General features: G+C 41.0%; 1 protein-coding gene across 1 annotated transcript; it reads right to left on the bottom strand.

The window, feature by feature from the left end:
* Positions 1-368: 368 nt before the first annotated feature.
* On the bottom strand, positions 369-19,046 carry LOC134638081 (uncharacterized). The gene is made up of 2 exons (XM_063488687.1): positions 18,947-19,046; positions 369-3,763 (listed from the first exon to the last, which is right to left on the bottom strand). Exons 1-2 carry the CDS (start codon positions 19,044-19,046, stop codon positions 369-371), a joined length of 3,495 nt encoding a protein of 1,164 aa, XP_063344757.1.
* Between the last annotated feature and the right edge of the window lie 5,909 nt (positions 19,047-24,955).

The raw sequence follows: 24,955 nt of genomic DNA, 5'->3' as shown, positions 1-24,955 counted from the left end.
GATACCCAGCCCTGTTGCTTACTGTAGATATTTTTATCATGTAAACATTTGCAAATGTAATTTTCTGTCCATACTTTTCATTTTCCATCATCTCCTTTTTGCCCACTGATAAGAAAATATACAGCGCTGTAAATGACTCTTTATACTCTTTCACTATTCTTAAACTTTGCAGTGTTTGTATTTGATCTTTTTTTAACTTTAGGACGAATTAATTGTGTTTGTGGAAATCTACTTGGGAAAATCACGGACTCTTATTGTGAAGGAATTTGATCCAAACTTTCATGTTTGTGCTGTCAGTATGTTTTACTATTTTAGGAGAACAGCTGAATTTGTATTAGTTCACTTTCCTATTTCAGCACATGCAGGGTTCAGTGTTCATACGGAGCTGAAACTAATTGTGAACGTGACATAAAATGTAGTTTGAAACGACTAAAAAGGCCCCTTCCTTCCATGTCTCTCAGGGCTTTAACTCGTTCCTCCCAGCCTTGTTTGGTCTCTGATTCTTCTCCGTTAATAAGCAGCTTGATGTACTCTTCAGTGGAGAGAGGTTTTGACTTCACTGATATCTCTCTAAGTCTGTCCAGACACTCAGCAGATCTCTGCAGTAGTTTCCTCACCTCATTTCGCAGATGACACTCTTCATCCCTCAGGTTTGATGTCAGTTCTTCAACAACTGTCTGATCTTTGTTGGTTTTTGGATATTTTTCTTTCAGCTCTTTCACTGTTTGTTTCTCTCTGACTCTCTGATACTCCCATTTGTACTTCTGTAAAAAATGGACATTAATGTGACATTTGCCTGGACACTCGGTGCAGAATCCATGTGATGCAGCTTCTTCACAGCCTTCTTTCTCTGAATCCCTGGATGTTGAGGAGGGATAGTAACAGGTGACATGACACTGCTGACAGTTGATGAGGAAGTTTCCTTTACCAGAAATACGAGCTTTATAAGGCTTCATGACAGCGACTGTAAACTCAAAGTTCCTATATCTGTTGATCTCTGCCTCATATTCATCAAGTTGAAGTCTTGTGGTTTTTAACTCTTCAAACCTGGCTAATCCAAGTTTAATCTGCTCCTGCAAATCTTCCACTGATTCCTCGAGCTGCTTTCTTGCTCTGAGGACCTCCTGTGTCAGTGTCAAGCTTTTAGTTTGAATCACATTCAGAGCAGCAAAAAATATCTCCATGCTTTTCATCCCCATGTTCCAAAACATCTCATTAAAGCTAATATCATCATTATATTCATCATGATTATATTGTTCTTCATCGTCATTGTAATTGTCATCAACAGCATCATCTGTGCATTTTTTGACACATGTGTTTTCTGCAAACAAGGCTGAATCATTGAACTTGAAGTGAATCGGCAGCCCGTCTTTTGATTTAGGACATGGGACACCTGCAGCTTTTACTGCGTCTAGAACTGGAGGACGTTGGCTGTTTGTGAATGTCACCAGGATCCTGATGTTTTCTGTCACATCTTTGCCAAAGATTGAGAAAACTGAATCAAACACATATTTCTGTGTTGCTGTGAGTCGAGCTAAAGCAGCCTGAGCTACAAAACACACAGCATCAATGTCAGTGACACCACGCTGAGCAGAGAAGAGATTACGTAGCTGCTCTGTGATCTCTCTGTCTCTTTCTATGCCTCTTGTATCTCCAAAGCCTGGAGTGTCAACAATGGTCAGAGAGAACGGGATTTTAAATCCATCCTGGTGGTTGATTTTGTAAACAGTGACTTCAGAGGTCTGACTGTGAGCTCGTGATGTTGACTGATCCTCATTAATGAATTTAAACCTGAAACTGTCCTCCCACTCTACACCAACAATGTAGTTGATCATTCCATCAATCAGAGTGGACTTTCCTGATCCAGTCGCTCCAAAAAGTATTATTGTACGATTCTGCCCCTCAGTTTCTTCTCCAAAGTTAAACTTCCTGCATCCATCTATGTTCATGTGTTCTTCTGTCAGAGGCAGTTTGTAAACTGAGGGGGAATCAGATTTGATCTTTTCACTTCTATGTCTCAGTTTTTCTGCCAAACATGTTTCTGTGTTTCTGCCACTTGAAGTTGTTTTAATAGAAACTTGATTATCTGGCCCGACACCTGCTGAGGTCACTGCTCTGCATCTGAACACATACTCTGTGTTTGGCTTCAGATCTCTCACTGTGACTTCTTCAGCCTTTGCTTCTGTCTTCTGCTGCCATCCATCCTCTCCACTGACACAGTACTCAACAGAGTAGGAGGTGATGTTCTCTGCTCCAAATCTGGGTGGAGAAATCTTCAGTGTCACACTGTTGTGGTTTCTGTCAGCTGCTGTCACAGTTTCAGGCTTTGAAGGAGGCTCAAAGTTCTCACTGACAGGAAATCCACCTTCATAAAGGTAGATGCTGGAACCTTCCTGTGTCTCATTAGTTAAACCCACTGTCAGGAACTTCATGTTCTTGTTCTCCTTGTTGGCCTCTGCAAAATCACTGAAGAGTTTTGCTTTTCTCCTCATTTCAGCTGTTACTTCTTTTGAGGCGTACCATTGTTCCTTCTCTACATCATGAGTGTGAGGATCTTGAAGGTCTGGGTTGGTTTCTCCTTTTAAGTATTTTGATAAAGCTGAGAGGTACGGTTCATCCTTTCCCAGAGAGGTGAAAACAAAACACACAACATGCTCTGCACTGAGACTTTCCTTGTACAGATCATTTTGAGACGAGATGATTTTGGTGTTTTTCATCATCCTGGTAAAAGACATTAAAGTGTAGATTTCTCTCTCTTTACAGTCCATCCACTCGTTCAGGTTTTTGCTGTTGAAAGGTGAAGAATGTCTCTTCTTCAGGATCTCTGCAAGCTCAGCTTCCTCTTCTCCTCCTCCTCGGATTGATGGAAGTTTCTTGGCCAAAGTTTGTTGGAATTCCAGTTTGAACTCAGAGCACATTTCTTTAAAAGTTTTCATTTTTTCACCAATCTGTGGGAACTGCTGTGCAGTGCTGGTTCCCAGTACATCATTGTACCTCATTTCCAGCTCACTGAAGTCCTCCAGGGCTCTCTGTGCTTCTTGAACTAATCCTGTACTGATCTCACGGATGAGTTTAGCAGCAGAAGAATCTAAACATGTCAGTGGCAGCAGCCAGACCTTCACTGGTACAGCTTTGTCTCCTTTGTCTCCCAGTAATCCTGGCAGGCTTTGGTAGACTTTTATTGCATCTTGAAAAGTTGTTGGTGGTTTTGGAAGAGAAAAGTCTCCATAAAACCTGCAGGAGAATTTATCAATACTGGCTTTGTCCTTCTCTTCCATCTTCAGGGAACCTTCACCCTCTACAGAAAGTAAGGGAATCTTCTTGATGATCACCTTCAAGTTACCCTGAACATCTTGATGATTTTCGTGTTCAGAAACTTCACGGTCAAACACAAAGAAAGCTTGTGCTCCATAAAGAATAGCTGTGACCACATGTGTTGCTAATCCTTGATCAAAAACATATGGATGCTTCACATTTCCTCTTCCAAGATGATTCATGGACAGCTCCTGGATCTTTGTGGTTGCCTTGTACTTCAGTGTTACTCTGGCCTGATTTCTGGAAGATTTACTATCATTCAGATATTTGGCAGATCCATCAACCTGAACCAGTCCACTCAGGAAACTTGCCTTCAGTGAAGCATCAACATTTAGAGCTGAAGATTTGCCTGAAATTGATTCAGATGCAACAATTTCAAACTCATTAGAGGCCTGTGGTCTTTCTGCTATATCTTTCATCAGGTCATCACGATCCCACAGAGTCAATCCTGCAAAAGAACAAGCAGGAAAAATATTTCTACCAGGACTCCATCAATTAAATCAGACACTCTAAAATAAATGTTAAAAAATGATATAAAAATGTACATTTTAAAATAAATAAACAAAGCGGTCTCTTTCTATGAGCAAACTTCTCAAAGTTTTGCTGTTGATTTTTTTCATGTTTTGTTTTTTCATCTCTTTTTGTGATATTCACCAAAATGAAATGAAAATAGTAAAACAAGCACACATCTTTTGTTTGTCTGGATGAACCAGATTAACTGAGTTCAGGCTCTGCATCTGAGTTTTCAGTATTTAAGACAATGACAGTAATAATATCAAAATGGTAGTTTGGATTTTCGTGAGGGAAACGTTCTAATAACTAATTTAGTGACGCCTGTAACCCAGTTCCTAAAATCATCTCAAACAAAAGAGAAGAAAAAGTAAAACATTTAATGTTCATTGTTTCTATTCTTACTGTCCCTGTTAATGAAAGTGGAACAAGATCAATATATTTATTTAAACAAAAAAGGGACAGATTTATATATATGCTCTGGTCAAACAAGGGTTAAGTTTTCTCAGAGGGTTGATGAGCTCTGATGAGAGCCTATTGTTTTACTCCACTCCTCACATGTCAGCCAATCGGTGAAGCTCTATGCAGCTCTTGTCCCTCCTTAGTATCAGCTCCCAAGTTTTCAGTCTCTTGCTTCTACAGCCGAACAGAGCAGGCGGACTAAAACTTTGTTATCGAGGGCAGAGCGAAACCGGAAGGTTTACTGAGCTGTGGCTTCACGTAAACGCTGAGCATCCACTCGACGGCGGTCAGGTTTTTATATGGGACGAATCTAAAGACCAGGTCAGCGATTCCAGAACCCAGAGTGTTCCAGTGTTCACTGGATGGCGAGTCAACCCAAGATCCTAGGAGACGATATACATACACACGCACGCTCATTTGCACATTGATGGACTACAATCCTCTACTGTACAAGTAGAGACAATCACACACACAGTCCTCATCGGACAAACTACACCCGTTTGTCATGGGCCCCACCGGTACCATTTGGACTTAAAAAAAGACTAATTCTTTTACTTGTGCACAATTTTATTTTATTCTATTTTTTTGCTACTTTGGGGGAGAATTTTATACTTGAAGTTCTGTTAAACCTGTTGTAATACTGTGTGGTTACAAAATTCTTCTAAAAGGCTTAACCCTACTAAAGCACTTTTAAGCTACGCAAATGTGTTTTGTCTGGTTTCTCTGCCATTCACATACCAGAGCTCTAAGAGTCGTTCTTAACCTTCTGATACTAGCCCAAATTACTCATTACCTTGGTAATTATCCATTGGTCCTGTATATAACTCCACGTAAGTGCTACACGCCACTGTCAAAAGACTGCATGTCACTGATCACCCAATCAGTGACATGCAGTAGGTACTAAAAAGTATCTGGTACCAGGTATTACCAGCTAATGATAAAATCATAAAGACTCAGTCGACTAAGCCAATCTGAGTAGCTACAAATGGAAAAGCGCTCTAAGAGGTGTTCCAGGTGTTGCATCATGGCTGCCAACTTGTTTTAATAGTGATTGACTTTACTCATGAAGATCAGGGAAGATGTTCTTATCCTTATGTTATCTTTAGGCCCTGTTAGTTGCACATTGATTACAGCAGCTACTTAGAGCTTGTTTTTTGTTGTTTTTTTCTTTTACAAAAAGGCATAAATAGAAGTTAGAAGCAGGAATAAAAAAACCTCGGCTGTTTTCACAGGATTTCAAACACTAAGCTTCTAGAATCCAACAACTTTGAGCAAGCAGCAGGTTTTAATTCTGTTTGCAGGCTCAGTTTGAACGTTCCTTGAGAATTATAAAAATAAAAATGAAAAATTAGCAGGACAAAGGAACAGTCCAGATCACTTTAACACAACTTTTGTTTGTACTGCTGCTCATTCCTGTGCAATATCCCATCTGCCCCCCGTCATATTCCTTTTCAAGATTTTCTTTATTTAATCACTAGTGTACATATAGTTATATATACATATATTTAGTCATCTTTTCTCTTTTACTACGTCTCTCTAATATTTTGCTCTTTACTATTTTTCTATTTATTTTTTTATTATTTTATTTTTTATTTTATTTTCTTCTACTGTACCATGCTGCTGAGTGACTGTCTTCTGCTCGTCAAAAACATTTCATTGCAATGTTGACCCTGTGCTAACTTGCATATGACAAATAAAACTGAAACTGAACTGAAACTGGGTGCAGTTAAAACCACGAGGTAACCTGTAGAGCTGAAACTTGGATATATATATATGTCCAACTTTACTGCATTAATATCATGTTTACAACCTGTTATAAAAAAGTTTGGTCCTCGTGGATAGAGTCTCCCTTCAAAACAACTACAGGGTGAATTATTCTATATCATGTATCTGATACTGGAGTTAGGGGCGTGGCTACTTTTACTGGCAGAAAGGCTGGAGTGATGGGATCCTGTTTGGGCTCATGTCTGCTGCTTCAGCTTATGGTCTTTATGGTCTACAGTGACCCCTTGTGGACATTGTAAAATACTGCTGTGTTGAGTAGATGATGTGTTGTGATTGTTTCTTAGTTATCTTTGACTCTACTAATTTCAGAATTGCCTGTTTCTGTTTCCAGAAAACCATGCTCAGAGTCACATGTACTGTATCTTCTACAACTATAAGTTCACGTATGGCTGCACTGCATTTGGATCAAGCCTGGCAAGCTCTGATGCAACCAATTCGTCTGTGGAACTTAAATAAAGACAATTAACTTAACTCCTGGACTGCTGCCGTCATCAGCAGAAGACTTAGGCCAGACTTGTATACCCAGCACTTCCAGTAAATATATATATATATATATATATATATATATATATATATATATATATACATATATATATACTGCCAGTGTGTGTATATATATATATATATATATATATATATATATATATATATATATATATATATATATACTGCCAGTGTATATATATATATATATATATATATATATACTGCCAGTGTATATATATATATATATATATATATATATATATATACTGCCAGTGTATATATATATACGCACGCACTGCTTCTCGAGCTAGTTTTGAACTAGTTTTTTTTTTTCATAGTTTTCTGTGCTTTTGATTGCTGTTGATTTTGGACCAGAACCAGTGAGTAGCACATGAGTACAAACCTCGGTGAACATTGCTTAATTTAAATCATCGCTCCTGGAATATTTTAGACGAAGGACGCTAGTGTCAAACTAGCTAGCGGGTCGTCACGGCAACGCTACAAGAGCGTCTCTCAGCATGGGCCCGAAAAAAGTTCTGTCAGCCGAGGAAGGCGACGATATTAAGAAGTCGCTGGAGTTTATAACAGAGGAGATTTCTGCTGTCAAACTGCAGATGAAAGCCATCCTGGACCTGGTCGAGGAAGTTAAGGTTCTCCGCATCCAGAACGCCGAGAAGGATCGGCGGCTGGCGTACCTGGAGAACAGAGTGGCGGATTTGGAGCAGTACACCCGGATAAACGATGTCATCATCACGGGGCTTCGCATCAAACCCCGGTCATACGCCCGGGCGGTCGCCGCTGACAATGTAGGAGGGCCAGGAGAGGAAGATGTCAACTCCACGGAGCTTCAAGTGGTTACCTTTCTACGGTCCAAAGGTGTGGAAGTGGATTATAACAACATTGAGGCTTGCCAGCCTCTACCCCGAAAAAATGACAGTGACAAACCAGCCATCATTGTGAGATTTGCTAACAGAAAATACAAAACAAAACCTTGTTAAAACAAGGGAAGAAACTGAAAGGATCCGATGTCTTCATGAATGAACATCTGACAAAAAGAAATGCGGACATTGCCAGGAAAGCACATTACTTGAAGAAACAGGGAAAAATTCAAAATACATGGACCACCAACTGTAAAGTATTCATTAAACTCAGTGGAACACCGGAACAAGCCAAAGTGTTGGTCATCAGAAATATGGAGGAGCTGGACAAATACTGAGGTTCAACTTACTCTGGAGGTATGAATACACACGTGACGTGACACACAACACAACACATGGCTCAGTCTAAAAGAACTTCATCTGCATCCGGCAACAATATCAATATAACTCACTGGAATTCTGTTTATGATAATCTGGAACTGAGAACATTTCGATACACAGACCATAATGTTCTAGACTTAGAAAAGGATATAGACCTGGAAAATAATTTCTTCTACAACATCAGCAATAACTGCTGCTACTTCACTGATGAACAGTTTAAACACACCATCAACACAGAAAATAAATTATCAATAATACATTTTAATAGCAGAAGTCTGTATGCCAACTTCAACAATATAAATCCCTCCACATTCTCTATTGTTCCCTGATTGCACCATATTTGCATTACTGTGCAGAGGTTTGGGCCAATACTTACAAATGTTCGCTATCATCAATCTTTATATTACAAAAAAGGGCCATAAGGATAATCCATAAAACTGGTTACAGAGATCATACAAATCCACTATTCTTAAAATCAAAAATTCTAAAATTCACAAATCTGGTTCATTTTCTCACTGCACAAATTATGTATAAAGCAATAAATAACCTGCTTCCTGACAATATTCTAAAACTGTTTTCTAAAAGGGAACGGGGATACAATTTGAGGGGGGAATTAAATTTAAAACATCCTTGTATCTGTACAACATTAAAAAGTTTTTGCATCTCTGTGTATGGAGTAAAGTAAAGATATGAAGCAATGTCCGAGCATGGTGCAGTTTAAAAAGCGGTTTAACCCTCATAATGTCCTCCCGATTTCCATACACCTGTGGTCCTCAGGGGTCAAAAATGTCCCTACTTCATTTGAGTGTTTTTTAAAGTATAAAGTATAAATTGTCAATCAATTCAGTGTTACATCTTAGTTTTACTTAAGAACAACACATTAACACAAAATTTAACCAACATTACACATTTTAGGGCCACCATACCTTGTTTACAAAAAATACACCCTGTTTTTTAAGCGGAAATAAAACAAGAAAATAAAATATTTAATTGTTTAGATAATTTTGACTATCTGACTAACTACAGAGTGCTGTATGTTGAACTTTAGTGAGAATTTTGTTTTTGAACCATTTAACATTTTTAAATGGCAGCACATAATCACACCTGTGGTCCTCAGGGGTCAAAAATGTCCAAACTTCATTTGACTGTTTTTTAAAATATAAATTATAAATTGTCAATCAATTCAATGTTACACCTTAGTTTTACTTAAGACCAACATATTAACACAAAATTTACCCAACATTTTACATTTTAGGGCCACCACACTATGTTTACATAAAGTACACTGTGTTTTTGAGCAAAAATAAAATCAGACAATGAAATATTTAATTGTTTAGATAATTTTGACTATCTGACTAACTACAGAGTGCTGTATGTTGAACTTTAGTGAGAATTTTGTTTTTGAACCATTTAACATTTTTAAATGGCAGCACATAATCACACCTGTGGTCCTCAGGGGTCAAAAATGTCCAAACTTCATTTAACTGTTTTTAAAATATAAAGTATACTTTGTCAATCAATTTAATGTTACGTCTTAGTTTTACTTAAGACCAACACATTAACACAAAATTTACCCAACATTTTACATTTTAGGGCCACCAGACCTTGTTTATATAAAATACACTGTGTTTTCGAGTGGAAATAAAACAAGAAAATAAAATATTTAATTGTTCAGATAATTTTGACTATCTGACTAACTACAGAGTGCTGTATGTTGAACTTTAGTGAAAAAAATTTTTTTGAACCATTTATAATTTTTAAATGGCAGCACATAATCACACCTGTGGTCCTCAGGGGTCAAAAATGTCCCCATCTGGTTTGATTGATACTTAATTACTATGAAGTGGATTTTTCCCCACTTTTAATTAAAACTTAATTCAAAGATTCTGACACATTTTTTTTATTCCATTTCAAATTTAAGTCTGATAAAAACCTCATAAAAATGAATTTTTTCTTTGTTTTGGGTAAAAAAATAAATCAAATCATCAGTTATTGTGATTATTGTTTCACAACCAGAGTCGGTTGCTTTAGCAGATGATCACAAATGGGTTTATGTCAAAGTTAATTTAGAAAGCTGTTTTTAAACTACTTTAAGTTTTTTACTGGCAGCAAATAATCACATCTGCTGTCCTCTGGGCTCAAAAATGACCCCGCCTGCTTTGACTGTTTATAAAGCCATAAGTATAAAATATCATCCATCTCTGTGTTTCAAGGTTTTATTCAACTTTATTCCAGCTCATTACCTGACATTTTTCTATATTTTGGCATGGTAGGACACCAGGGCATGGGTCTGAGTGAAGGCAAACTTTCATGAGAACAAAGGTGTGTCCATATTTGACACAAGTGCAGGAGGAAGCTCAGGTTTATTCCTCTGTACTGGTCCCATCATGGACAGCTTTCTTTTCTGCAGTTGCAGGCCAGGGTCATATACAGTAAACAAGTTGTTACAGGTGATTGTTTTCTTTTGGAAACCTGCAATGTTAGGGACAACTCGCATGTCCTGACTGCAGGACAGACCGTTTGCCATCGTACACTAGCATGTTCCATGTACAGCTGGACCTGCATCACATACTGCCCATGTTTTTATCTCATAGGTTTACTTGGGATGTTCTGTTGGAATGGACAGAGTCTTCTGAACGGGACTTGGTGCTCATACAGTCACATCAGTATCAGGATCTTACCACACACAGGAGAAACACCCACTTGTTCCATACACCTCAAATGGGAGCGCGTTTGTGTCATGAACAACAGGGCTCGCAAAATCGCTAGCCCGACGTTGCGGAGCAAGTGATATCTCCGGTCGGGCGACCAAAATCTATCTCAGCCCCCGATGATCATCTATTGTGTCTTTATCAAGAAATTATATCATTTTTGCGCTTCTATGATTAATCTTGTGTCACCTTTAAAACTGCTCTACCAGACTCAGGATGTCATAAACTGGTCGTAGCGACTTTACTGGATGCACGGCAGTAAGAATCAACAGACCCACATAAGCCTACAGCTGCATTCGATCCATCTTTTTCCCCTCTCGTTGTCCCTCCTTGTTTGTCATTGAGTTGGCTGTAGAGCAGCTCATCTGCTAATTGGATGGTTGTTGGTTCAATCTCTGTGTGCTCTAGTCTGGAGTTCTTACCAAGGTGTCCTTGGGCAAGTTACTGAACCCCAACTTGGTCTCTGATGCATCCATTGGCATGTGAACGTTAAAAAGCAGAATACAAGCAGAATACACTGTGTGTAATGCTTTCAGTACTCGAGTAGAAAGCCAATGAAGGAGTATGGGACCTGGCACATGTGCTTGGACTGTGATAGATTATCTTTCTCTGAGGCACATGAGAGAGTCATGCATCGTCTGTCACTGGGAAGGATAGAAGACCAGATCAATGTTTCCTCACATTACTGCAAATATTCCTCTGTCTCAGCTGACTCCTCTTTCCTGCTTGATTCTTTGTCTTCATCATAATTGAAATGGATGATGTGCAGTCCTCTGACACATCTTCTATTCCAGTTTCACATTCTGAAAACTCAAGAAACTTCCAGAAGCCCAGTCACTTTCTTTCCAAGCTCCTCAGACAACCATGTCCTGGATGCCTGAGAACCTACTTGAACATAGTTCAGATTCTTCATCACTTTTCTTCACTTCATAGCCTTCTTCCACTTCTGCAGGTGGGTGATGTGCTTTTTCAGAGAAAGGGTAGCATGTGCTCTAAATATTGACAATATTTTCTATATCTTCTAACCCTGGATCTTCCTGAACATTGATTCTCCCTCCTCATTATACTAGAGGACAATATGTGCTTTGTTCTACTCGTCATTGCTTTGCACAACATGGAAAAAAAAAGTATGCTCATCAAAGTATGCAAATCTCTAGTGCAATGGAGGCTTGTGAGCATACTTTCTGTGTATGTATTATTGTAGGATCGACCTTACAATACGAAGCACTTTGATGCGACTGTTGTTTTGATTTGGCGCAGTATAAATAAAATTTCATTGAATATAGAGCACCTGCCTCCTCATTGTGCTGCCTGTTGTTGTTGTTGTTGTGGTTGTTATGACCAGTGCTTGACCCCAAACATCAGTGATCCAAGATCAAAGATGTTTGAAAGCAGTATGTTGTGAAAATACGGCCTTTTGCAACACTTTGTACTTTGGGGTCATTTTTGTCCACGAGGACCACAGGTGTTATAAAATCCAATAAAAACCCCATAAATAAATCTAATTACTTAAAACTTATTCCAATCATGCATAGTATAGTAATGAATAACTTCTGTTATTTTCAGACCATTTGATGAATAAAAAACACATTTTTGATAGCAAAAGATTTCTGTAGAGGACAAAAATGACCCGTGGACAACACAAGGGTTAAGGATGTGGTTTTTACAGGGTACAGGGAGGAGGTAGAGATTTGATAGGGTGTTCTTGTCCAATATTTTCATGTGTGTGCGGGTGCACGGGTATGTTGGTATGGGTATATATATATAAATAAAGATTCAATCAATCAATCAGACTTCCGGTCAAGTGAACGCTTTTTTTCAGTTGCTGACGACAATTTGAATCAAGTATCTAAGGCGCAACCCTGTTTTGACTTGTTTTCGCATTATTTGCGGGCTTCTATTGCTTGCGCTGCAGCTGTCAGGTGGTTGTTCGGTCCCTTCATTTGTGTTCAGTGCTTGGCCCTGATTAAGATGCGGATCCACAGGGTGTTGGTGTGGCTCGTGCTCACCTGGGTTTTTTTATCCATCATTCATCACCCGGCGACAGCTCTTCTCCAGTACTCTGCTAAGGATCTTTTGCGGCTCCGTTTTTGCCTGGCTATCTCTCCACCTGTGGCTCTATACTTCTACCCGGACATCGCCTTCAAGCCCCGCCGCAGGTATATCCACCGAGGGCTTCGGCGGAAGTTCAACATCAGTGACACTAACTCAATATCTTCCATCTGGTCAAAAACTCGTCGTCCTCCCTGCAAGACTGACCATGCTGTTGACCACAGTGTGCTGGCCCACCTGGCTAGATCAACTAAGCCTACTGTCAGGCATGGTAACTCCAGCATCAACTTCGGTCTATTAAACATCCGCTCTCTCACTGGTAAGGGACATCTCGTACATGATCTCCTCTGTGATCGTAAGTTGGACTTTCTTTGCTTGACTGAAACATGGCAACAGCCCAATGACTTTGTTTCTCTCAATGACTCCATCTGAGTTTGTTTACACCTGTCAACCTCGCATCTCGGGGAGGGGCGGAGGTCTCGTGATAATTCACCGGAAGCACTGGAAAGTTCTCCCTGTCTCTGCCCCTCCCTCCCATTCATTTGAATACATTGCACTACAGCTCCCTGGATTTACCCCCACCATCATATGTACTGTTTATCGGCCATCTAAGCCAAATAAGGAGTTTTTAAATGAATTTTCTGCTCTTCTCACTCATTTCTCTGTACTTTCTCCAAATCTGATCATTGTCGGTGACTTCAATATTCATATGGACTAGGGCTGGGTGATATGGCCTAAAATCCATATCGCGATATAATTTGAAGCACGTGCGGTAACGATATATATCGCAATATATTCTTTTCTTCTGTATAACGTATTTTCCCCACTATAAGGCACACTTAAAATCCTTTAATTTTCTCAAAAATCGAGAGTGTGCCTTATGTATGAATTCTGGTTGTGCTTACTGACCTCGAACCAATTTTGGCGTGCAGAAATCTGTTAAAAAATGTTTTGATGTCAGAGCATTATGGCTGCCGTAGTGAGGAGCTTCGCGGAGTAATCTGGGTCCAAAACTCCGTCCCCTTCAGGTCCCAAAGTCAAACGAATACTGAGAGTTAAAAACAGTCTAAATTCTTCCATCTTTAATAAAATCATCAGCGTTGCTGCTTTACCAGGTGTAACAATTAAGTTTAACATCCAGGCATCCATGAAAACAGAATTTATTAAATTTAACAGAGTTAGAAGTTAGCAGGAAGTTAGCTCGCTAGCTTCCACCTAAACATGACATACCATGTTCTGACAGAGATTTTTGAAACTAATTAAAACGTACAGCTCTGCTATTACTTCCAACATAAATGAAGACAGAAAACTAAACAGCAGTGGCGTTTGCAGGGTTACTGAAGTTGGACTACCTGGTATATAATGTTGTGCTACGTGATTGCTAGCGACACAGCTATGTTAGCATAACATTAGCACAGTGAAGCTGGAGGATGAACGCCAACTTTTTTTTCCACTTGATAAAAGTTAAGGTGAGGGATTCTGGTGGTCAGGGACGAATGCAATCGTATAGCAGGATGCTATACACGGGCCAAACTTCAGTCAGGAGAACAACTGAGATTATTCATCTACAATACGAGGTTAGTTATTGATATACTGCAACAACATGGGAATAGAACAGCTGCGAGAGAATTCAACATTAATGAATCAATGGTAGGGAAGTGGAGGAAGCGCAGTTTTTGGCTTTCCCCATATTTCAAAAGTGCTTCATCTCTTTGCTGTGACCGTCGCCCGGCATAATTTGCAGATGATAATGGTTGTAGCCGCTGCGATGCTTTCAACCAAAACAGGGGCAGCTTGATGACATCATCAACATGCGCTATCGCGATAGAGCGGTATAGTCAAAATCTCTATCGTTGGCCAGATTTATATCGTTTCTATCGTATATCGTTTATATCGCCCACCCCTAATATGGACGATGATAAAATCCCTCTTTCCAGAGATTTTACCTCCTGCCTGGAAGGTTTTGGGCTTCTACAGTACATAAAATTTCCTACCCATTCTAAAGGTCATATCCTGGATTTGGTCTGTTGTTCTGGCATTACCCCCACCCATTGTAAAGCCACATTGTTTCCCCAGTCTTATCATATGTTTATTTCTTTTGATGCAAACATAACCGCTTCCAAAACCTGTATCTCTCGTAATATCACTTTTAGGAAAATTAGTAATATCAACCCAGCTGTTTTTTCATCTGCCGTCCATGACCTTCCATCTATCCACAGCTCCTCAACCCCTCATGAACTCGTTTGTCATTATAATGTCAACCTTCATAACCTTCTTAACATATTTGCTCCCCTTAAACATCGAACTGTCTCATTTTCCCATTCAGCTCCATGGTTTACCTCTGACCTGCGTCACCTTAAAGCTAAAGGACGCCAACTCGAACGTCTATTCAAGAAAACCGGACTTACTGTACATAAAGAAATGTACAACGATCATGTTTTGTTCTATAAGGACTGCAACTCCAGGTCCTTCTATTCATTGTTCAGTAAAATTACAACACCTCCAGACACATTCCCCTCCCACATGTATTCTGTTGATTTTTGCAATTCTCTTATCTCTTTTTTCACTTGTAAAATCTCAGACATTCACCGTCAACTTAAATCTTTAGGAGCTCCTGACTCTGAAGTAGACTTCCTGGTTCCCCCACTGTCTTCCTGTCAGTTATTTTCAAGCTTTACTCTTCCCTCCATAACTGATGTATCTAATCTCATTAAAAAATCTAAGTCATCCACCTGTCAACTTGACCCTCTCCCTACTGTGTTAGTTAAAGCCTGTCTTCCCTCGTTAGCACCTCTCATAACCAATATTATTCATTGCTCCCTTAACACTGGAATCGTTCCTTCATCTCTGAAAAAGGCTTCTGTTATTCCAATTCTCAAAAAGCCTGGTGCAGACCCCAATAACTGATAATCTTCGCCCTATATCAAATCTCCCCTTTATTTCAAAAATTCTTGAAAAAGTTGTCGCCGCCCAGCTTCATTTACATCTCAATGACCATAATCTCTATGAACAATTTCAATCTGGTTTCCACCCCAATCATAGCACAGAAACTGCTCTGTTAAGAATTACCAATGACCTTCTGATGGCAGCTGATTCTTGTCTCCTATCCATCCTCATCCTTCTTGAACTTAGTGCGGCATTTGATACCATTTCTCACAATATTCTCCTGAACTGGTTAGCTTCCATTGGTATTAGTCATACCCCACTTACCTGGTTTACCTCCTATCTCTCAGACCGCACTCAGTTTATCCAATTTAAATCCCTTTCCTTAACTCTCTATCCTGTTTCTGCTGGTGTGCCCCAGGGTTCAGTATTAGGGCCTCTTTTATTCATTATTTATTTGCTGTCTCTTGTTCATATATTCCGAAAATATAATATAAATTGTCACTGTTATGCCGATGACACCCAGCTCTACCTTTCTTCTAAACCCAATTCATCCCTCCCACCTACCTCCCTCTCAAACTGTCTTATTGAGATTGGATCCTGGTTCTCCTCCAATTTTCTCAAACTCAACAGTAATAAAACTGAAGTTTTACTTGTTGGTACACCATCTATCATAACCAAATCCCACAGTTTTTCCATTAACATTGAAAATTCTCCTACCCTTCCCTCCCCTCAGGTTAAGAGTTTGGGTGTCATCCTTGATAATACTCTTTCATTCCAGTCTCACATTAATTACATAACCCGGTCTGCTTACTTCCACTTACGTAATATTAACCGACTCCGTCCCTTCCTTACCCCCATGCTGCTGCCATCCTTGTCCATAGTCTTATTACGTTCCGTATTGATTACTGTAATTCCCTCCTATTTGGTCTCCCTAAAATGTCCCTTCATAAACTCCAACTTATTCAAAATTCTGCAGCTCGGGTCATAACTCGTACTCCGTTAAGAGCTCATATTACCCCAGTTCTTCAGCAGCTTCACTGGTTGCCCATAGAAGCCAGGATAAATTTTAAAATCTTACTTCTTACATACAAGTGTATCCATAAATCTGCTCCTTCATATTTGTGTGACCTGCTCCATATCACCACTGTTTCCCGCCCTCTCAGATCATCATCTGCTATTCATCTTACTGTTCCGTCCTCACACCTTATTACTATGGGGAACAGAGCTTTCAGTCGCTCTGCTCCTCGGCTCTGGAAGTCTCTTCCTCCTGCATTAAGAAATATTGACTCCCTCTCCATATTTAAGACACAGCTCAAAACACATCTGTTTGAACTGGCTTATTTGCTTTAATGCTGATTTTATCTGTTGTCAAGCTCTGTTTTGTAATTTTAACTTATTTTACGTATTTTATGACTACTGTTCCTTTTATTAATTTAGTTTTTTTGTAAGGTGACCTTGGGTTTCTGAAAGGCACCCACAAATAAAATGCATTATTATTATATTATTATTATATATTCTACAGTCGACTGGCTTTAAAAAATGAAAGTTTGTGATGCATCAAGAATCTTTACATGTGAATTCTTCCCTTTTTTTTTTTTTTTTTTTTTTTTCTTTTTTTGCCTGTCCCGTTTGGTTCTTTTGTCATCAGAATTGTTGTCTAAAGGCGAAGAAAGATGCCCAACGGATTTACTTTACCAAATGGACCATCCCAGCCTTGCCGTAATGGTCCATTTGATTTACCTTTTATTGTTTATTTTATTTTTATTTTTTTTTAATTTATTTTTACTTGCTAGATACGGGACAGGGGAAAAGAAAAGGGAGAAGGGAGAAAGAAAGAGGGGGGGAAAAAAACAGCGGAGAAGAGGGATGAGGATAAAGGGCAAAAAACAAAAACCAACAAAATAAGCAGACAAAAAATACATATATCGATCACCTGGTGTGTACACCTGTGAGCATGAGCGCGAGCATGAGCGCGCTTGTATTTAAAAGGTTCCTTCATGTAATGATCTGCTAGAGGGTGTGGGGGGGCCACTGCCCCGTCCTCCAGGGCATGAAGCAGGTGTGGAGGAGATCAAAACTCCAGACATCCAGAGGCCCCCAGAACACAAGAGACCAAGGAAGACCAACAGAGGGGTAGCCGCGCCACTGTCCCAGAAAGAGCTGAGGAGAGTCCCAGATGAGGGATCACTCAGCAGCCGCGGAGCAGAAGCCAGGGGGGGTTTCAGTGACGTGCCCGTGAGCTCCACCGGCAGCCAGCTGTGCCTGAGTGACCGAGCCCCAGGCCGAGAGGCCGAGGGCACCCCACCCCCGAAGTGGCCCGAGCGAGCCCCAGGTTCCAGGCCCCGATAAGCAGCCACCAAGGAGTGAGCCGGTGTGTACCTGGACGCCCACCCCCGGACACAAAGAGCCACCAACGCACCGATGTCTGAGGGCGTCTGCCACCGGCAGGGGAAGTGGTGGGGGGAGATGGGCCTCCAAACCTTGGAGGGCCTGAGATGTCCCCAGAGAGGTGGCGTCTGATACCCAACCTGACATATAGACACAGACATACAGGCACACTCAAATACAAACATCCATTCCCACCCTCATGCTCTCATATGCAATTACTCCACACTCAACCAACGTGGAGACAGACATAAAGAGACGCTGTACACACAATCACACTCCCCAAGCGTACTCTAAGAACCGGGTCTAGGTACCCTTGCCCCTGGAGGGGGAAACTGCACCCAGACCCAGGTGGTGTTACCCTTTTCCCTGCAGTGGGGAGAAGCAGACCGCCCCGACTCCGCAGCAGCAGGGAGGCCCCATATTCCAGACCCCAGTCGGACGGCCAACTCGTCCTCCTGGCCCCCCCGCTCCAGCAGGCCACAGAGACTGGGGGTGTGAGAAGACTCCAAACCTCCCTCCACCCGCTCATATGTAGTGTTGATGTATGTGTGTTCTAAGGTGCATTTAAAACCCAGGAGAGCATGGAGCTACCTGCCAGAGAGCAGCAGGTAAGCGCATAGCCCCTCCTGCTAGCCCTCAATGTCTACGTGTATTTAAAATTGAGAGGTGGGCAACGACGCCAGGGGTGAGGTGTACACCCTGATGGTAATTTGGAGTCCGTGTTGTGAGCCCACCCCCAAGATCCTATATGTATGTGTTATGAGAGTGTGAGTAATGTGAATGTCTAAGTTGTGAGATAAAATTGAGGCAGAGGCAGCCAGAAGGGGACAGAGGGGGGGGATGCCTCTGGAGATGGGGAGGGAAGAAAGGGAGGGGCAAGTGACCCCTCCCTGGGGCCAGCTCCCCCGCTGACCCCAGTAGGCACCCCCATACTCTGCAACCCGCCAGGGAAAGGGGGCCCAGGCCCATCCGGACCAGGGCCCAGTGCAGCAGCGCCGCCCGGCCCCACAGAGCCCGGGACAGCCCACCCGACCCCACTACAGAGAAAACTGCACCCACCCCATCATCCACTCATTACATGTGAATTCTTACCAGGGACGAGTGCGTCACTGCAACAGTTGTACAGCATCCCCACGCTGAAAGGCCGACCAAGTGCTGCCACCTCCATCGCACTGCCTGATGTACTGTCCATCCTTCAGTCTAACCTGGAAAACATAAAAAAAGTTTGAGGATGTTTTTCTGATTCTTCTGCTGTCCAGCTGTTTGTTTTTATACTCATGTTAAGGTTCAAAATATTAAAGGAGGGATACTGGAGAGAATTCAAAATAACAACTCTTGGTCCAACGAGGTAAGGTCAAACGATGATTTTAATGACACACGCGTGGGAGATGTAACCCTGCAAAACATCAGCGGTAGATCTCTCGAACAATACTCAAGACAAAGGTTTTATATGGTCGGGGTAATACAACGCCCCTTCACGCATAAAGCAGATACAATACTTGCCTACGTCAATCCAAAACCACAAACATCTGTTAACGACTTTTGACATAGTTTGAAAAGAACCTCGCCTCGTCTCCATCACAGGTGTCTTCCTGTCACCGCCGGACGCTCTCGCTTATCTCTCTGGAACATCAGGCACACGTTCTGCACAAACTGTTCTTTTGCAGGCACAACTTGCAGTTACAAGCAAAATATGATTAAACTCTTACCTATAAATGAATCTACTACTGTGTGTGTGTGTGTGGGTGTACGTGACCTCAGATGCACTTGGTTTCACCTCTCACCTCGCCTACTAAGATTCACAACCAGACAGAGGCCGCTCTCGTGTGTGTATCAATCTAAAACTGCATATGTAGCATATTGAATAAACGTTTCACTTGAACTGTCCTAAATGTCACTACTCAAAACTTAATCTTCTGCCTAGTATAAGAATATAAATGGATAAAAGATAACAAAGAATAACCTGGTATAAATGTTTTGTAAGCATGCATGCAATTCCTTTCACAGCTCTAGTCACCGTAGATTGGCTGACCATAACGCCAGCCAAAAGCTCTTGACCCTCAATTCGCAGACTGAGCCACAACTCCTTTAACAGCACAGAATGCAATGTCTAGAATGAACATAAAAATGATTATAACTATTCCTTTAGCAAGGGTTACAAATTGCCAGTATGTTTGCTCTTCTTAATATAGTCTGAAGCTATACTTGGTTAATACAATATGTATGCTGCTGATTATATGATAACAAAACCATTCTCCTTAACCCTACACTCATTACTAGGGATGGGTATCGTTTAGGTTTTATCCGATACCAGTACCAAACGCACCAAAGTACTTTTGAAATGGTGCCGGTGCTTAAACGGTGCTCAAACCGGTGCTTAAAGAATGGAGAACACAGAATTGGTCCAAAAAGCTGTTTTTTTTGTAAAAAGATAACAATGTTACCCTTTTCTGCAGCTATAGGGCATATATGGTATCACTCTTGGCTGGAAGCAGTGCTTAATCAATGGAAAAAACACAAACTTGTCCAAAAACCTCTCATGTTTAACTGTTTCCCACTTCTTCTTTGGTCATTTTAGCCTTTTTGGCCAGGGTGAAGGGAGTATCTGCCATCAAACAAGAAGACAGCTGCATGTAACTACGACGGTGTTTGCTAGTTCACCTTACATGCATTAATTTAATAACATGGTTAGCCTACTCAACGTGAATTACACATGAACAACATTAAGCTACTCACCCAGAGAAGAACAGCTGCTGCTGCTGCCATCATCATCTGTCATCATTTCTGCTACACTGGCAGGGCTAGGGGCCAGGACTCTCCTCTTCGGGTTTTTGGGGGATGTTGCTAACTCCGGGTCCGATAACAGGCACCACACCCGCAGTAGATGTGCTCGGTGTGAGGTCTCGCAGCAAGCTATCAAATACGGTGCATTTCTCGGCTTTTAAAAAAACGCTATGCGTCGCCAGGTGTTTCATCAGATTCGAGGAGTTACCTCCTTTGCACAGTATCACCTTAAAGCACTTGTTGCAGGCTGCTGAGTTTGCATCTTTTGCTGTGAAGTACAGCCAGACTTTGACCGCTTCGCCTTGGGCATTTTTAATCTGTAGCTCTGCTCTAAAAGAACATACGTACCTGGGCCCGCCTACTATCCTCGGAAACGTAAAATGATTGGCTAGAATCTAACGCGTATCACAGCTCAGGAAAAAAAAGTACCGAAATGTGTGCTGCTTTTCGGTCTGGTTACTACCGTTTATGTCAGATCCGGTGCCATAATGGCACCGGATACCGGTACCCATCCGTACTCATTACTATAACTGACAACATCTGGAATAGTTCCACCTCTGGCACCTCCTGGGTGAGACAGTGACAGTGTAGTAGGTCTGTGAAGGTTCTCAGTCATCCAGGTCATCGTAGTCAAAGGAGTTTGCAAAGAAAAGCGTCTGGACTTCTTTAAGTTGCTTGAAGACGTTTCACCTCTCATCCAAGAAGCTTCTTCAGTTCTAAGGTCAAATGGTCGAGAGTCCCAGATTTAAACCCAGTGGGAGTATCCCCCCAAAGAGGGACAAAGGACCCCCTGGTGATCCTCTAATCACATGAGCCAAGGTGTGAAAGCGGGTGTGGGACCTAATCAGCCAGGGTTTCGGGTGAGCTCATTGTGAAACCTGGCCCCACCTTGTCGTGTGAATTCCTGAGGTCAGATGGCCCAGGATGTGAGTGGGCATTAAGGCGTCTGGGGAGGGAACTCAAAACTGGATTATAGATGGCAGACAGTTGGTGTCGTAGGTTTCGTAGGTTTAACCTGGTGTAGTAGGTTATAAAATGCTGCATGTTCAGTTTTATGGAAACAAACTGTTTCTGTTTATAACAGTCAATAATACCTCTTATACATTTACATACTGAGGTAAAACCTTATTACATCAGTAGATGGTGATCCTGCACAGCTGTGGATCCACTGGAGAGCATACAGCTACAGGTTCAGGCATTCAAATCTCTTTATTGATCCACAACTACTGCAAAACTTCATTTGAAATGCTTCTAAACATGCAGAGTTTCGTTTTCTAGTAGTTTTTCTTCATGAGTATCGTACGTTGGCAACAGGTCATTTCCAGAAACCTGTTAATCTAAATATTTTTTAATAAAATTGAGTTTATTTTATATGGGACCAAATCACAGCAACAGTTACTTCAAAGTGCTTTACATTGTACAGTAAAGACCACAGAGAAAACCCAACAATCAGACCATCTGGTGTATAAACTATTGTTGCTGTCAGCGTTGATCTCGTCAAAATGACGTTAACGCCATAACTGCATTAATGCGGCGAATCTCCGTAAGCGAGTTGATGTGGATTGCCCCATGTGTAGGGCTGCACGGCACTAACGCATTTACGAGCTAACGGAGATTTGCAGCGTTAATGTGGTTATGGCGTTAACGTCATTTTGACGAGATCAACGCTGACAGCACTGGTCACTTCATTCTCATTAGTATTTAAACGAATAAAAACCTCACTCTGTGCAATACTGTAAGAACTGCCACTCAAAATTTTGTCCTGTTCAGTTCCTATTTAAAATTTCCTTTATCTATTCACAAGTGTGTGTATTTCCTGTTAACTTTTTTCTTTTTACTATATTTTATAAAAATTTTGCTCTTACTGTTTTTTACTTACTACACTGCTGAGTTACTGTCTGCTGCTTGTCAAATAGATTTCATTGCAATGTTGACCCTGTGCTAACTTGCATATGACAAATAAAATATGTCTGTGAAGGTTCTCAGTCATCCAGGTCATCGTAGTCAAAGGAGCTTGCAAAGAAAAGCGTCTCGACTTCTTTAAGTTGCTTGAAGAATTTTCATGTCTCATCCGAGAAGCTTCTTCAGTTCTAAGGTCAAATGGTGGGGAGTCCCAGATTTAAACCCAGAGGGAGTTTCCCCCCAAAGAGGGACAAAAGGACTTGACTACTTGCTGTAGTCTCTCTCTTCACTTGCATACCCACCATGGAGGCCGTGGAGACTGTCAGAAAACGACTACAAGAAGACAGCTCCTTGGAAGACAGGACCAACTTCACACCTGATCAGATCTGCACACTGTTAGACCTCTGCCTTACCACAACATACTTCAAGTACAACGAGGGTTTCTACAGACAAAAACATGGCTGTGCCATGGGCTCCCCCGTGTCACCTATTGTAGCCAACCTTTACATGGAGGAAGTGGAAAGAAAGGCTCTTGGCTCTTTCAAAGGAAGAGTACCCAGCCAATGGTACAGATATGTAGATGACACCTGGGTCAAAATCAAGACACAAGAAGTGGAATCCTTCACTTCACCTTCAATCCTTGATGTTGCCCAAGAATATTTGGCATGCAGACCTGGCTGTAGCTCAGGAGTGACCTCCTGAGCTACAGCCACACCTAGATTGAGAGAGACAGTATTTGAAACTGTATGAATGACAACGGGCAGTTTAAGCTACAGCGTCTCTACAGCTGATGGACTTTTCTTTTATAAACCAATAGCTCAGAGTTCATTTAGCTGATATAGTTTTGTGGTACGAACGTAATTTGCAAATTATATATATATAAAAAAATGTCTGAACAGGAAATAACCTGAAAATGCCTTGTGAATCACAACAAAAACATAAAAAAAATCTTAGCAATGAGGAATCCTGTTACTAAGGCTGTATTTAAGGAACACCAATTAAATTATATGTTTGAAGTATTTACTTATAAAGTATTGTAGAAAAAATTCTTAAATATATTTCAGTTCTTACTAAGTTTCAACTGCTTCAGAAAATGATTCATATAAAATTGCCACCTATTGAGCTTCCCTCAGCCCTTTGAGGTGAAAACATTTTAAAGTAACATTATTGCAGGGCTGCATGTGTATCCTGTTGGTTTGTAACAATTCTGAAATTGAACGTCTGCGATATCGTTCCACCACCATGACTCCCACAGAGCTGTTAATGACAAGTTACAGAAGCTTCTCTGGTGAAAGCTGCAGATTTATTAGTTCCTCCAAAAACAAAACTGGAAATATTCAGAATAATAAATTTGATTCAGTCCACTTGCAGTCAGGTCTCTGGTAAAAACAGTTTCTTCAATGACAACATATTTAACATAAAAACAAAACGAACATAAAACAAACCTGATGGAACTCAAACTTGAATTAAAAGCCAGCATAAAAAAGTGAGTTTTAAGACGTGATTTGAAACGCTGTATAGACTCTTAAGTACGAATATTGAGTGGCAAGATATTCCAGAGTCTAGGCGCTGCAACTGTGAAGGCCCCATCTCCTCTATTGGGCTGTACTAAGATCTCAGTGCTCTATTGCGGTTGTATATGTTGAGGAATTTGCTTAAGTAACTGCTCGCCAAATCATTTAAAACTTTGAAAGTAAGCAAAAGAATCTTAAAATCAATCCAATATTTTACAGGGAGCCAGTGTAAATTTGCTAAAACTGGAGTGATGAGTTCATACTTTCTAACACCTGTTAGAAGACATGCAGCAGCATTTTGGGCGAACTGCAAGTGATGGGGAGATGAGTGTTAAAGACCAAAGTAGAGAGAATTGCAGTAGTCCAGTCTGGAGGTGATGAAGTCATAAATGTTTTACTAGGACTTTAGGAGGACCTAAAGACCTAGTAAACATCTAATTTGAAAGAGCTATCTAAAAACACTCTGAGATTTCTTACAGTGTGGAAGTGATGACAAGCAAGAGGACCGAGTGTATCAGTTAGCTTTTCCAGAGGGGCATCACTTCCAAAAACAATAACTTCAGTCTTATTTTCATTTAGGGTGAGAAAGGTCTGTGTTAACTGTCTACATCATAGGTGTCAAACTCTCGTTTGGCTCTCAGCGAAGGCAGTCGCACTTTTCTCCTCTCCTCCTTCCTCTATCTTCCCTGCTTAGCTGCTTATGTCCTTGTCTTGTCTCGTGTTTTTTCTTTCTCACCTCCCTGGAACACTCTCTCACAGTCTGTGTCTAAAACCTAAAGAGAACTATGGATTTGATCAACTGGTCTCTGAATGCTATTGACACCCTTTTCTCAACGAGAAGTCTAGGCTCAGGAGAGCCCGAGTGCCCTGGAGGGACTTTCCCGGCCGGATACACGATGGA

Source organism: Pelmatolapia mariae, linkage group LG2 (genome assembly GCF_036321145.2).
Source record: "Pelmatolapia mariae isolate MD_Pm_ZW linkage group LG2, Pm_UMD_F_2, whole genome shotgun sequence".
In the NCBI taxonomy this organism is placed as follows: domain Eukaryota; kingdom Metazoa; phylum Chordata; class Actinopteri; order Cichliformes; family Cichlidae; genus Pelmatolapia; species Pelmatolapia mariae.
Note: the sequence above shows the minus strand (reverse complement) of the source record. Positions and strands in the feature narration are given on the sequence as shown.

Coding starts and splice junctions, on each gene's coding strand:
- LOC134638081 (XM_063488687.1), bottom strand. CDS start 19,046: ATGGACAGTACATCAGGCAGTGCGATGGAGGTGGCAGCACTTGGTCGG. Junction 3,764..18,946: donor CAGTGACGCACTCGTCCCTG/GTAAGAATTCAC, acceptor GTTCTTTTGCAG/GATTGACTCTGTGGGATCGT.